Below are 15,295 nucleotides of genomic sequence, written 5' to 3'. Positions count from 1 at the left end.
GACAGGCTGGAGGACACTAGAACGTTAGGGGACAGTACAGTCTGGAGGATACTAGAACGTTAGGGGTCAGGCTGGAGGATACTAGAACGTTAGGGGACAGTTCAGGCTGGAGGATACTAGAACGTTAGGGGACAGGCTGGAGGACACTAGAACGTTAGGGGACAGTACAGTCTGGAGGATACTAGAACGTTAGGGGTCAGGCTGGAGGATACTAGAACGTTAGGGGACAGTTCAGGCTGGAGGATACTAGAACGTTAGGGGACAGTTCAGGCTGGAGGATACTAGAACGTTAGGGGACAGTACAGGCTGGAGGATACTAGAACGTTAGGGGACAGTACAGGCTGGAGGATACTAGAACGTTAGGGGACAGTACAGGCTGGAGGATACTAGAACGTTAGGGGACAGTACAGGCTGGAGGATACTAGAACGTTAGGGGACAGTACAGGCTGGAGGATACTAGAACGTTAGGGGACAGTACAGGCTGGAGGATACTAGAACGTTAGGGGGCTGGACAGTACAGGCTGGGGGATACTAGAACGTTAGGGGACAGTACAGGCTGGAGGATACTAGAACGTTAGGGGACAGTACAGGCTGGAGGATACTAGAACGTTAGGGGACAGTACAGGCTGGAGGATACTAGAACGTTAGGGGACAGTACAGGCTGGAGGATACTAGAACGTTAGGGGACAGTACAGGCTGGAGGATACTAGAACGTTAGGGGACAGTACAGGCTGGAGGATACTAGAACGTTAGGGGACAGGCTGGAGGATACTAGAACGTTAGGGGACAGGCTGGAGGATACTAGAACGTTAGGGGACAGGCTGGAGGATACTAGAACGTTAGGGGACAGGGCTGGAGGATACTAGAACGTTAGGGGACAGGCTGGAGGATACTAGAACGTTAGGGGACAGGCTGGAGGATACTAGAACGTTAGGGGACAGTACAGGCTGGAGGATACTAGAACGTTAGGGGACAGTACAGGCTGGAGGATACTAGAACGTTAGGGGACAGTACAGGCTGGAGGATACTAGAACGTTAGGGGACAGTACAGGCTGGAGGATACTAGAACGTTAGGGGACAGGCTGGAGGATACTAGAACGTTAGGGGACAGGCTGGAGGATACTAGAACGTTAGGGGACAGTACAGGCTGGAGGATACTAGAACGTTAGGGGACAGTACAGGCTGGAGGATACTAGAACGTTAGGGGACAGTACAGGCTGGAGGTTCAGGGACCTATGTGAGAGAGTGTGTCTGTCTGCAGGATTTTATTTTACAAGGTGGTGCCTTGTCCCCCTTTGGACTCAGAGACTCTTACATTCTTTGGGGAGAACCGTGATGCCTCTCTACTGACCCCACTGATACAGTAGAACTGCCTCTTCCAGGACACAGCTAGATGCTATGTTAATGGTGATGTGAGGGCTGAGACAGTAGAACGACCAGGACCCACAGCTAGATGCTATGTTAATGGTGATGTGAGGGCTGAGACAGTAGAACGACCAGGACCCACAGCTAGATGCTATGTTAATGGTGATGTGAGGGCTGAGACAGTAGAACGACCAGGACCCACAGCTAGATGCTATGTTAATGGTGACGTGAGGGCTGAGACAGTAGAACGACCAGGACCCACAGCTAGATGCTATGTTAATGGTGACGTGAGGGCTGAGACAGTAGAACGACCAGGACCCACAGCTAGATGCTATGTTAATGGTGATGTGAGGGCTGAGACAGTAGAACGACCAGGACCCACAGCTAGATGCTATGTTAATGGTGACGTGAGGGCTGAGACAGTAGAACGACCAGGACCCACAGCTAGATGCTATGTTAATGGTGATGTGAGGGCTGAGACAGTAGAACGACCAGGACCCACAGCTAGATGCTATGTTAATGGTGATGTGAGGGCTGAGACAGTAGAACGACCAGGACCCACAGCTAGATGCTATGTTAATGGTGATGTGAGGGCTGAGACACTGTTTGTTTACTCTGTACTGGTCAGTGGACACGGCTGTTGACACTGTTTGTTTACTCTGTACTGGTCAGTGGACACGGCTGTTGACACTGTTTGTTTACTCTGTACTGGTCAGTGGACACGGCTGTTGACACTGTTTGTTTACTCTGTACTGGTCAGTGGACACGGCTGTTGACACTGTTTGTTTACTCTGTGCTGGTCAGTGGACACGGCTGTTGACACTGTTTGTTTACTCTGTACTGGTCAGTGGACACGGCTGTTGACACTGTTTGTTTACTCTGTACTGGTCAGTGGACACGGCTGTTGACACTGTTTGTTTACTCTGTACTGGTCAGTGGACACGGCTGTTGACACGTTGACTTTTCACCAGTCTGTGCTCTCTGGTTAGTGGATATAATAGGTTTGTCTCTTTCAGTAGTTAGTGTGTGTCCCAGCTGGCTAGCCTATCTCTGTCACATACAGTTAGGTGTGTCACATAGTTTCCATTTTGAACTGGCTGCTTGCCAAATCTCAAACTCAAATTGTCTTTGTTCAGCTGACATGAGCTGCAGTTGAAGTCGGAAGTTTACATACACTGAGGTTGGAGTCATTAAAACTCGTTTTTCAACCACTCCGCACATTTCTTGTTAAACAAACTACAGTTTTGGCAAGTTGGTTAGGACATCTACTTTGTGCATGACAGAAGTCATTTTTCCAAAAATTGCTTACAGACAGATCATTTCACTTAAAATTCACTGTATCACAATTCCAGTGGGTCAGAAGTTTACATACACTAAGTTGACTGTGCCTTTAAACAGCTTGGAAAAATTCCAGAAAATGATGTCATGGCTTTACAAGCTTCTGATAGGCTAATTGACATAATTTGAGTCAGTTGGAGGTGTACCTGTGGATGTATTTCAAGGCCTACCTTCAAAACCAGTGCCTCTTTGCTTGACATCATGGAAAATAAAATAAAAATCTGCCTAAAAAAATTGTAGACATCCACAAGTCTGGTTCATCCTTGGGAGCAATTTCCAAACGCCTGAAGGTACCACATTCACCTGTACAAACAATAGTATGCAAGTATAAACACCATGGGATCACGCAGCCGTCATACCGCTCAGGAAAGAGACGCAGTCTCCGAGAGATGAACGTACTTTTGTGCGAAAAGTGCAAATCAATCCCAGAACAACAGAAAAAGACCTTGTGAAGATGCTGGAGGAAACAGGTACAAAAGTATCTATATCCACAGTAAAACGAGCCCTATATCAACATAACCTGAAAGGCTGCTCAGTGAGGAAGGAGCCACTGCGGACAACGATCGTACTTTTGGAGAAATGTCCTCTGGTCTGATGAAACAAGAATAGAACTGTTTGGCCATTGTTAAGCTTGGAGGAAAAAGGGGGAGGCTTGCAAGCCGAAGAACACCATCCCAACTGTGAAGCACGGGGTGGCAGCATCATGTTGTGGGGGTGTTTTGCTGCAGGAGGGACTGGTGCACCTCACAAAATAGATGGCATCGTGAGGCAAGAAAATTATGCGGATATATTCAAGCAACATCTCAAGACATCAGTCAGGAAGTTAAAGCTTGGTTGCAAATGGGTCTTCCAAATGGACAATGACCCCAAGCATACGTCCAAAGTTGTGGTAAAATGGTTTAAGGACAACAAAGTGAAGGTATTGGAGTGGCCATCACAAAGCCCTCACCTCAATCCTATAGAACATTTGTGGGCAGAACTGAAAAAGCATGTGCAAAGCAAGGAGGCCTACAAACCTGACTCCGTTACACCAGCTCTGTCAGGAGGGATGGGACAAAATTCACCCAACTTATTGTGGGAAGCTTGTGGAAGTCTACCCGAAACGTTTGACCCAAGTTAAACAATTTAAAGGCAACGCAACCAAATACTAATTGAGTGTATGTAAACTTCTGACCCACTGGAAATGTGATGAAAGAAATAAAAGCTGAAATAACTCCTTTTCTCTACTATTATTCTGACATCTCACATTCTTAAAATAAAAGTGGTGATCCTAAGTTACCTAAGACTGGGAATTTTTGCTAATATTTAAATGTCAGGAATTCTGAAAAACTGAGTTTAAATGTATGTAAACTTCCGACTTCAACTACATCAATGCGCGGGCCAATTCTTCCAGAGTACTTAAAGGTAGATTTTATATTGGTAGGATCTGGACCATCCTGTATTTAGGGTGTTATATCGGTAGGATCTGGACCATCCTGTATTTAGGGTGTTATATTGGTAGGATCTGGACCATTCTGTATTTAGGGTGTTATATTTGTAGGATCTGGACCATCCTGTATTTAGGGTGTTATATTGGTAGGATCTGGACCATCCTGTGTTTAGGGTGTTGTCCAGGCTGTGTTTAGGGCGTTGTCCAGGCTGTGTTTAGGGCGTTGTCCAGGGGGCTGTGTTTAGGGCGTTGTCCAGGGGGCTGTGTTTAGGGCGTTGTCCAGGGGCTGTGTTTAGGGCGTTGTCCAGGGGCTGTGTTTAGGGCGTTGTCCAGGGGCTGTGTTTAGGGCGTTGTCCAGGGGCTGTGTTTAGGGCGTTGTCCAGGGGGCTGTGTTTAGGGCGTTGTCCAGGGGCTGTGTTTAGGGCTGTGGGGCTGTTTTAGGGCGTTGTCCAGGGGCTGTGTTTAGGGCGTTGTCCAGGGGCTGTGTTTAGGGCGTTGTCCAGGGGGCTGTGTTTAGGGCGTTGTCCAGGGGCTGTGTTTAGGGCGTTGTCCAGGGGCTGTGTTTAGGGCGTTGTCCAGGGCTGTGTTTAGGGCGTTGTCCAGGGGCTGTGTTTAGGCGTTGTCCAGGGGCTGTGTTTAGGGCGTTGTCCAGGGGGGGGCTGTGTTTAGGCGTTGTCCAGGGGCTGTGTTTAGGGCGTTGTCCAGGCCTGTGTTTAGGCGTTGTCCAGGGGCCTGTGTTTAGGGCGTTGTCCAGGGGCTGTGTTTAGGGCGGTGTCCAGGGGCTGTGTTTAGGGCGTTGTCCAGGGGCTGTGTTTAGGGCGTTGTCCAGGGGCCTGTGTTTAGGGCGTTGTCCAGGGGGCTGTGTTTAGGGCGTTGTCCAGGGGCCTGTGTTTAGGGCGTTATGTTGGCCTTGCTCTAAGCCAGGGTTTCCCCAACTAAACGGTTTTATTAAACAGTTGGTTTCTGTTTTCTTCCAACAAGTGTGGCTCCATCTTTTGATCTGTTTTTAAGCTACAAAATATTCTGACCCCGCCACTGAAAGATAAGACTCTACAAGGCCACACAGGACTCATTAGAACAGAGTGGATAAGACCAGGCAGTAAATCAGTAAATCATGTTGGGGGAAACAACATCCCTGATGTCCTTGTTTTCTACCCACAAGATCAGACCACATGAGAGCCTGAGTCTTCTTCCCAATACCTTTCTGATGCATTTCAGTCACTTCAAACCTCCTTCACATTGAAATACTGTCAAAAGGACTGGCTGACTGATTTGTAGCAAAAGGACTGGTAGACTGATTTGTAGTAAATAGACTGTCAAAAGGACTGGCAGACTAATAGGTAGTAAATCGACTGGCAGACTTATTTGTAGTAAAAGGACTGGCAGACTTATTTGTAGTAAAAGGACTGGCAGACTGATTTGTAGTAAAAGGACTGGCTGACTGATTTGTAGTAAATAGACTGAAAAGGACTGGCAGACTAATTTGTAGTAAATATATTGTCAAAAGGACTGGCAGACTGATTTGTAGCAAAAGGACTGGCAGACTGATAGGTAGTAAATAGACTGTCAAACGGACTGGCAGACTGATTGGTAGTAAAAATAAAAGACTGGCAGACTGATTTGTAGTAAATAGACTGTCAAAAGGACTGGCAGACTTATTTGTAGTAAAAGGACTGGCAGACTTATTTGTAGTAAAAGGACTGGCAGACTGATTTGTAGTAAAAGGACTGGCTGACTGATTTGTAGTAAATAGACTGAAAAGGACTGGCAGACTAATTTGTAGTAAATATATTGTCAAAAGGACTGGCAGACTGATTTGTAGTAAAAGGACTGGCAGACTGATTTGTAGCAAAAGGACTGGCAGACTGATAGGTAGTAAATAGACTGTCAAACGGACTGGCAGACTGATTGGTAGTAAATAGACTGGCAGACTGATTTGTAGTAAATAGACTGTCAAATGGACTGGCAGACTGATTGGTTGTAAATAGACTGGCAGACTGATTTGTAGTAAATAGACTGTCAAAAGGACTGGCAGACTGATTTTTAGCAAAATGACTGGCAGACTGATTTGTAGTAAATAGACTGTCAAACGGACTGGCAGACTGATTGGTAGTAAATAGACTGGCAGACTGATTTGTAGTAAATAGACTGTCAAACGGACTGGCAGACTGATTGGTAGTAAATAGACTGGCAGACTGATTTGTAGTAAATAGACTGTCAAAAGGACTGGCAGACTTATTTGTAGCAAAAGGACTGGCAGACTGATAGGTAGTAAATAGACTGTCAAACGGACTGGCAGACTGATTTGTAGTAAATAGACTGTCAAAAGGACTGGCAGACTGATTTTATAATATACTGTAAAAGGACTGGCAGACTGATTTGTAGCAAAAGGACTGGCAGATTGATTTGTAGTAAATAGACTGTCAAACGGACTGGCAGACCCCCAAAACTTAACCTTATTCATTTAATATTTTACATGGGGTGGGGGCGGCTATGACTGTGTCATGGCCCAAAGTCCCACCTAAACAAGTGTTTGGGGGGTGCATGGGATCCAGTCTCACCTAAATAGGTGGGGGGCAGCGGTCGGTTTAATGTGAACTATTAGTTTAGGCTAGTTACTGGGCTCAGGTCTCTTTGGAAGCCCTCAGGATGTGACTGAGGGCAGTTTGATTCTCCCAGGAGGGTCACGGTGAGGCTGTGGAGACTGTAGGGGACTAGTGTTACTGTGCTGACCAGGTGAACCTATGGGTAGCCCGAGAGTGAAGTCAGATAAAGGCTTCAAGAGGAATCTGATACTGTGGATGCTGGACCATACTGGTGGGCTGGCCTGAGCTCCCATACACCCCTCACCCCCTCTCAGCTGAAGCCTACTCTCTCCTCAGGTAACACGTGTAGCCCATCACCCCCCCCCCCCCCACATTAAAAACATGGCCCCTAGTCACACTATAGCTTAGGGTAATGGCCCCTAGTCGTCCGTTAGCTGAGGGTAATGGCCCCTAGTCGTCCGTTAGCTGAGGGTAATGGCCCCTAGTCGTCCGTTAGCTGAGGGTAATGGCCCCTAGTCGTCCGTTAGCTGAGGGTAATGGCCCCTAGTCGTCCGTTAGCTGAGGGTAATGGCCCCTAGTCGTCCATTAGCTGAGGGTAATGGCCCCTAGTCGTCCATTAGCTGAGGGTAATGGCCCCTAGTCGTCCGTTAGCTGAGGGTAATGGCCCCTAGTCGTCCGTTAGCTGAGGGTAATGGCCCCCAGTCAAATTAAATCAAATTTATTTATATAGCCCTTCGTACATCAGCTGATATCTCAAAGTGCTGTACAGAAACCCAGCCTAAAACCCCAAACAGCAAGCAATGCAGGTGTAGAAGCACGGTGGCTAGGAAAAACTCCCTAGAAAGGCTAAAACCTAGGAAGAAACCTAGAGAGGAACCAGGCTATGTGGGGTGGCCAGTCCTCTTCTGGCTGTGCCGGGTGGAGATTATAACAGAACATGGCCAAGATGTTCAAATGTTCATAAATGACCAGGATGGTCAAATAATAATCATCACAGGCAGAACAGTTGAAACTGGAGCAGCAGCACGGCCAGGTGGACTGGGGACAGCAAGGAGTCATCATGTCAGGTAGTCCTGAGGCATGGTCCCAGGGCTCAGGTCCTCTGAGAGAGAGAGAGAGAGAATTAGAGAGAGCACACTTAAATTCACACAGGACACCGAATAGGACAGGAGAAGTACTCCAGATATAACAAACTGACCCTAGCCCCCCGACACATTAACTACTGCAGCATAAATACTGGAGGCTGAGTCTGGAGGGGTCAGGAGACACTGTGGCCCCATCCGAGGACACCCCCGGACAGGGCCAAACAGGAAGGATATAACCCCACCCACTTTGCCAAAGCACAGCCCCCACACCACTAGAGGGATATCTTCAACCACCAACTTACCATCCTGAGACAAGGCCGAGTATAGCCCACAAAGATCTCTCCGCCACGGCACAACCCAAGGGGGGGCGACAACCCAGACAGGAAGATCACATCAGTGACGCACCCCTCCTTGGCGACGGTATGAAAGAGCCCTAGTAAGCCAGTGACTCAGCCCCTGTATTAGGGTTAGAGGCAGAGAATCCCAGTGGAAAGAGGGGAACCGGCCAGGAGAGACAGCAAGGGCGGTTCGTTGCTCCAGAGCCTTTCCGTTCACCTTCCCACTCCTGGGCCAGACTACACATAATGACCCCCCCCCCTCTCTTTGCGGCTTTCCTCTCTCCATGGCCTGCCAGAGGGAGGTATTGGAGTCCTTTATCTTCTAAGTTACTGGCAGCTATTTACACAGGGTAACAGCCAAGCCATGTTGGCATGCAGTGTGTTTGGGGGGGGGGCTTGGCCCTGTGTGTGTCGGCTCGGCTCTGCGTCTTCCCTGTAAAAAATGAGGGGGGTAAGAGACTGAGCTGGATTCCAACAGGCGCTTGTTGTTATAGTGTGTGTTAATGGGTCTTGGTGGGTGTCTGGCTCACATGTGTGCCGCCTGTTTGATCCACTCAGTGGAAGGAGTGTGGCTACAGATTCAGCCTGGCCTCGCTGCCTGGAGCTACAGATTCAGCCTGGCCTCGCTGCCTGGAGCTACAGATTCAGCCTGGCCTCGCTGCCTGGAGCTACAGATTCAGCCTGGCCTCGCTGCCTGGAGCTACAGATTCAGCCTGGCCTCGCTGCCTGGAGCTACAGATTCAGCCTGGCCTCGCTGCCTGGAGCTACAGATTCAGCCTGGCCTCGCTGCCTGGAGCTGATTCAGCCTGGCCTCGCTGCCTGGAGCTACAGATTCAGCCTGGCCTCGCTGCCTGGAGCTACAGATTCAGCCTGGCCTCGCTGCCTGGAGCTACAGATTCAGCCTGGCCTCGCTGCCTGGAGCTACAGATTCAGCCTGGCCTCGCTGCCTGGAGCTACAGATTCAGCCTGGCCTCGCTGCCTGGAGCTACAGATTCAGCCTGGCCTCGCTGCCTGGAGCTACAGATTCAGCCTGGCCTCGCTGCCTGGAGCTACAGATTCAGCCTGGCCTCGCTGCCTGGAGCTACAGATTCAGCCTGGCCTCGCTGCCTGGAGCTACAGATTCAGCCTGGCCTCGCTGCCTGGAGCTACAGATTCAGCCTGGCCTCGCTGCCTGGAGCTACAGATTCAGCCTGGCCTCGCTGCCTGGAGCTACAGATTCAGCCTGGCCTCGCTGCCTGGAGCTACAGATTCAGCCTGGCCTCGCTGCCTGGAGCTACAGATTCAGCCTGGCCTCGCTGCCTGGAGCTACAGATTCAGCCTGGCCTCGCTGCCTGGAGCTACAGATTCAGCCTGGCCTCGCTGCCTGGAGCTACAGATTCAGCCTGGCCTCGCTGCCTGGAGCTACAGATTCAGCCTGGCCTCGCTGCCTGGCCCTGGAGCTACAGATTCGCCCTGGCCTCGCTGCCTGCCCTGAGCTACAGATTCGCCCCGGCCTCGCTGCCTGGAGCTACAGATTCGCCCCGGCCTCGCTGCCTGGAGCTACAGATTCGGCCCGGCCTCGCTGCCTGGAGCTACAGATTCGGCCCGGCCTCGCTGCCTGGAGCTACAGATTCGGCCCGGCCTCGCTGCCTGGAGCTACAGATTCGGCCCGGCCTCGCTGCCTGGAGCTACAGATTCGGCCCGGCCTCGCTGCCTGGAGCTACAGATTCGGCCCGGCCTCGCTGCCTGGAGCTACAGATTCGGCCCGGCCTCGCTGCCTGGAGCTACAGATTCGGCCCGGCCTCGCTGCCTGGAGCTACAGATTCGGCCCGGCCTCGCTGCCTGGAGCTACAGATTCGGCCCGGCCTCGCTGCCTGGAGCTACAGATTCGGCCCGGCCTCGCTGCCTGGAGCTACAGATTCGGCCCGGCCTCGCTGCCTGGAGCTACAGATTCGGCCCGGCCTCGCTGCCTGGAGCTACAGATTCGGCCCGGCCTCGCTGCCTGGAGCTACAGATTCGGCCCGGCCTCGCTGCCTGGAGCTACAGATTCGGCCCGGCCTCGCTGCCTGGAGCTACAGATTCGGCCCGGCCTCGCTGCCTTGCCCTGGAGCTACAGATTCGGCCCGGCCTCGCTGCCTTGCCCTGGAGCTACAGATTCGGCCCGGCCTCGCTGCCTTGCCCTGGTGCTACAGATTCGGCCCGGCCTCGCTGCCTGGAGCTACAGATTCGGCCCGGCCTGGCCTCGCTGCCTGGAGCTACAGATTCGGCCCGGCCTGGCCTCGCTGCCTGGAGCTACAGATTCGGCCCGGCCTCGCTGCCTGGAGCTACAGATTCGGCCCGGCCCGGCCTCGCTGCCTGGCCCTGTAGCTACAGATTCAGCCTGGCCTCGCTGCGAGGGCCTGCTACGGCTACACACTACGCCTATATTAACCCCCCAGGACTTTAGAATCAACACAGATTTATTCACAACTCACATTTACACACGGTCAGTAACAACTGTTTTGTAGCTATGGAAATAGTCTAGAGTACTTAGACCTGAGCTGTGTTCAATTCTCAGACCTGAGCTGTGTTCAATACTCAGACCTGAGCTGTGTTCAATACTCAGACCTGAGCTGTGTTCAATACTCATACTAACTGTACCTAGACCTGAGCTGTGTTCAATTCTCAGACCTGAGCTGTGTTCAATACTCATACTAACTGTACCTAGACCTGAGCTGTGTTCAATTCTCAGACCTGAGCTGTGTTCAATTCTCAGACCTGAGCTGTGTTCAATACTCATACTAACAGTACCTAGACCTGAGCTGTGTTCAATACTCATACTAACATTACCTAGACCTGAGCTGTGTTCAATACTCATACTAACAGTACCTAGACCTGAGCTGTGTTCAATTCTCAGACCTGAGCTATGTTCAATTCTCAGACCTGAGCTATGTTCAATTCTCAGACCTGAGCTATGTTCAATTCTCAGACCTGAGCTATGTTCAATTCTCAGACCTGAGCTATGTTCAATACTCATACTAACAGTACCTAGACCTGAGCTGTGTTCAATTCTCAGACCTGAGCTATGTTCAATTCTCAGACCTGAGCTGTGTTCAATACTCATACGAACTGTACCTAGACCTGAGCTGTGTTCAATTCTCAGACCTGAGCTGTGTTCAATACTCATACTAACTGTACCTAGACCTGAGCTGTGTTCAATACTCATACTAACATTACCTAGACCTGAGCTGTGTTCAATACTCATACGAACTGTACCTAGACCTGAGCTGTGTTCAATTCTCAGACCTGAGCTGTGTTCAATACTCATACTAACTGTACCTAGACCTGAGCTGTGTTCAATACTCATACTAACATTACTATTTGTGAGGTAAACTGAGTATATGGTCTTGTTATTGGTTGTCGTATGGATATAGTTGGTAAACCAAACGTTCCAGGATGTCGTACTACATTCCCCAAAATACAAAGTATACAAGCAGTGGACACTTTCTGTGCTGTTTGGGCCCATAATGCAATTCTTCAGAAAACAGGCGTGTCTTCACAACGTTTTCAGATTGGAAGACGATGGAGGATAAATATGCTGCCGTAGTCCGATGAAAGAGGATTCAAGGTCTTTGTTTTAACTAATCATGATAAATGTTCAAATGTTGAGCAGTGTAATAAAGTAATGACTTTGGAAATAAGTTACGTTGCACATTATGTTGGCTAGTGGTTAGAGTGTTGGACTAGTAACCGGAAGGTTGCAAGTTCAAATCCCCGAGCTGACAAGGTACAAATCTGTCGTTCTGCCCCTGAACAGGCAGTTAACCCACTGTTCCCTAGACCAGTTAACCCACTGTTCCTAGGCCAGTTAACCCCACTGTTCCTAGGCCAGTTAACCCCACTGTTCCTAGGCCAGTTAACCCCACTGTTCCTAGGCCAGTTAACCCCACTGTTCCTAGGCCAGTTAACCCCACTGTTGCTAGGCCGTCATTGGTAATAAGAATTAGTTCTTAACTGACTTGCCTAGTTAAAGGTAAAAAATAATGAAAAGATCCACATAGCATATCGTTAGAGCGGTATGTTACCTACTATAACGTTAGTTGGCTACCAATACATCCAACTTGCCAGTATATTTACTTTTGCCACCTAACTACCCAACGTAGATTGACTTGGTTATTCCCATCATTCATAGCTTAGTTTAGTGGAATAGTCGTTTGTGTGCTTTCGTAAATTTGCTCTGGCGATCTGAGCACTCTGGTCTGACTGTGTCAGAGGGTGGAATTAACTGTTGAATTTACCAACTCTCAACACCCATTTTCAATGTTCTCCGGGTTGGTTTGTAGTCTAAACACATTCTGTCTAGAGGTTTTTGCACGTTGAGCATTTCCAAACTGACATTGATGTTTCTGTGACCATGTTTGACTTGGGTCCGTCGTCCTGTGTTGTTGGTGCTCATTGGTTACCTGGCAACAGTAGAATCCGTGTGTAGTCTATGTATAGGCCACTGAGGTTGGTTGAGCAGCCTGGTCACTATAACGGTAGGATTCCTGTTTCTTTGTGCGTTTCCATTTACGAGACAAAACACCTGAAATAATTTAATACATGCTGCAGTAGCTGTTTATAAATCACTACCGACACACAGACTGAGTTACGGGTTAGAGTTGGTGGGAACTTTACCAATATGTTCCTCTCTCGGTCTGCAGGTACATGTACTGGACGGACTGGGGCGAGGTTCCTAAGATTGAGCGAGCGGGGATGGACGGTACAAACAGAGCCATGATCATTGACAAGGAGATCTACTGGCCCAACGGTCTCACGCTGGACTACAGCCAGGAGAAACTGTACTGGGCTGACGCCAAGTTCAACTTCATACATCGCTCCAATCTGGACGGCACTGGGAGGTACAGTAATCAACCAACCAATCAGAAACTCTCATTTTGGTTCCAGTGTAATAAAAGCAGGAAGTAATATTTCAGATGTATAACCAGGCTACTTTTACTGCCTTATACCGAGTGTCTACAGAGACACCCCTGGTGAACCTTTTTCCACATTTTGTTGTCTTACAGCCTGAATTTAAAATGGATTAAATTGTATATTTTAGTCATTACCTCATAACGTCAGTAGAATAAAGTTTGCAAACTTTTTTTTATTTTTACAAAATTTTAATTTAAAAATGAAAAGCTGAAGTGTCTTTGGGTCATTTTTACAGGGCGGTAAAATCTTATGCTTTCTAAATATATATATAATATAGCATAATAGATGGTCTTTTCAAGCCTTGTTGACTATAAAATACATCATATGATTGTTAGTTATTTGTATCATATCTGTATCGGTGTATTGAAGCTGTTATCATCCAAAACGTGACGACGTCTCAATGTGTTACTGCGTTTACCAGGAAGGTTTGAACCCTTTCTTGGAATATGTTTATTGTTTATAATGATTTAAAAAGGTCACATATACAGTGGATGTGTTCAGATGAAATCAGATGTTCCTGATTAGTTCAAGTGACTTAAATCTGCTTAAATCTACGGCGAGACTTGAACATGGCCGTCTAGCAAAGATCAACAACCAACTTGACAGAACTTGAAGAATAAAAAAATATATATAATATACAAATATTGTACAGTCCAGGTGTGCAAAGCTCTTAGAAAATTACCCAGAATGACTCACTGCTGTAATCACTGTCCAAGGGGATTCTTAACATGTATGGACTCAGGGGTGTGACTACTGATGGAATCAAGACATATGTGTTTTATTCAAATCAAAGTGTATTTGTCACGTGTGCTGAATACAACAGGTGTAGTAGACCTCACAGTGAAATGCTGAATACAACAGGTGTAGTAGACCTCACAGTGAAATGCTGAATACAACAGGTGTAGTAGACCTTACAGTGAAATGCTGAATACAACAGGTGTAGTAGACCTTACAGTGAAATGCTGAATACAACAGGTGTAGTAGACCTCACAGTGAAATGCTGAATACAACAGGTGTAGTAGACCTTACAGTGAAATGCTGAATACAACAGGTGTAGTAGACCTGTGAAATGCTGAATACAACAGGTGTAGTAGACCTCACAGTGAAATGCTGAATACAACAGGTATAGTAGACCTTACAGTGAAATGCTGAATACAACAGGTGTAGTAGACCTTACAGTGAAATGTTGAATACAACAGGTGTAGGTAGACCTCACAGTGAAATCCTGAATACAACAGGTGTAGTAGACCTTACAGTGAAATGCTGAATACAACAGGTGTAGTAGACCTTACAGTGAAATGCTGAATACAACGGGTGTAGTAGACCTTACAGTGAAATGCTGAATACAACAGGTGTAGTAGACCTTACAGTGAAATGCTGAATACAACAGGTGTAGTAGACCTTCCAGTGAAATGCTGAATACAACAGGTGTAGTAGACCTCACAGTGAAATCCTTAATACAACAGGTGTAGTAGACCTTACAGTGAAATGCTGAATACAACGGGTGTAGTAGACCTTACAGTGAAATGCTGAATACAACAGGTGTAGTAGACCTTACAGTGAAATGCTGAATACAACAGGTGTAGTAAACCTTACAGTGAAATGCTGAATACAACAGGTGTAGTAAACCTTACAGTGAAATGCTGAATACAACAGGTGTAGTAGACCTTACAGTGAAATGCTGAATACAACAGGTGTAGTAGACCTCACAGTGAAATGCTGAATACAACGGGTGTAGTAGACCTTACAGTGAAATGCTGAATACAACGGGTGTAGTAGACCTTACAGTGAAATGCTGAATACAACAGGTGTAGTAGACCTTACAGTGAAATGTTTACTTCCAGGCTCTGACCAATAGTGCAAAAAAGGTATTTGGCGAATAACAGATTAGTAAAGAAATGAAAACAGTCCAGGTTACCATTTGATTACCTGTTCAGGAGTCTTATGGCTTGGGGGTAAAAACTGTTGAGAAGCTATTTGGGACTTGGGACTGCGGTCCCGCTTTCCATTCTATGTTTGTGTAGATCGTTGACAAGAAAATGACATTTTAAATTTTAATCTGACCTTGTAACACAACATGTGGAACTAGTTGAGGGGTGTGAATATGATCTGAAGGCACTGTAGGGGACAGGCTGCAGTGGGCGGGCTGCAGAGGACAGGCTGTAGGGGGCGGGCTGTAGAGGACAGGCTGTAGAGGACAGGCTGTAGGGGGCGGGCTGTAGAGGACAGGCTGTAGGGGGCGGGCTGCAGAGAGGACAGGCT

The 15,295-nt window shown here is 48.0% G+C and overlaps 1 protein-coding gene across 1 annotated transcript in view; it reads left to right on the top strand.

The window, feature by feature from the left end:
• LOC112236153 (low-density lipoprotein receptor-related protein 6) overlaps nt 1–15,295 on the top strand; it is a gene marked incomplete at its 3' end in the record, with an annotated part of 52,729 nt that overhangs the window by 10,802 nt on the left and 26,632 nt on the right. The window contains 1 exon segment of the mRNA XM_042314847.1: nt 12,763–12,960. Within this exon segment, the coding sequence (XP_042170781.1) occupies nt 12,763–12,960 (198 nt within the window).

This window comes from Oncorhynchus tshawytscha, unplaced genomic scaffold, assembly GCF_018296145.1.
Source record: "Oncorhynchus tshawytscha isolate Ot180627B unplaced genomic scaffold, Otsh_v2.0 Un_contig_1172_pilon_pilon, whole genome shotgun sequence".
Lineage (NCBI taxonomy): Eukaryota > Metazoa > Chordata > Actinopteri > Salmoniformes > Salmonidae > Oncorhynchus > Oncorhynchus tshawytscha.
This window is presented reverse-complemented; position numbering and strand designations above follow the sequence as displayed.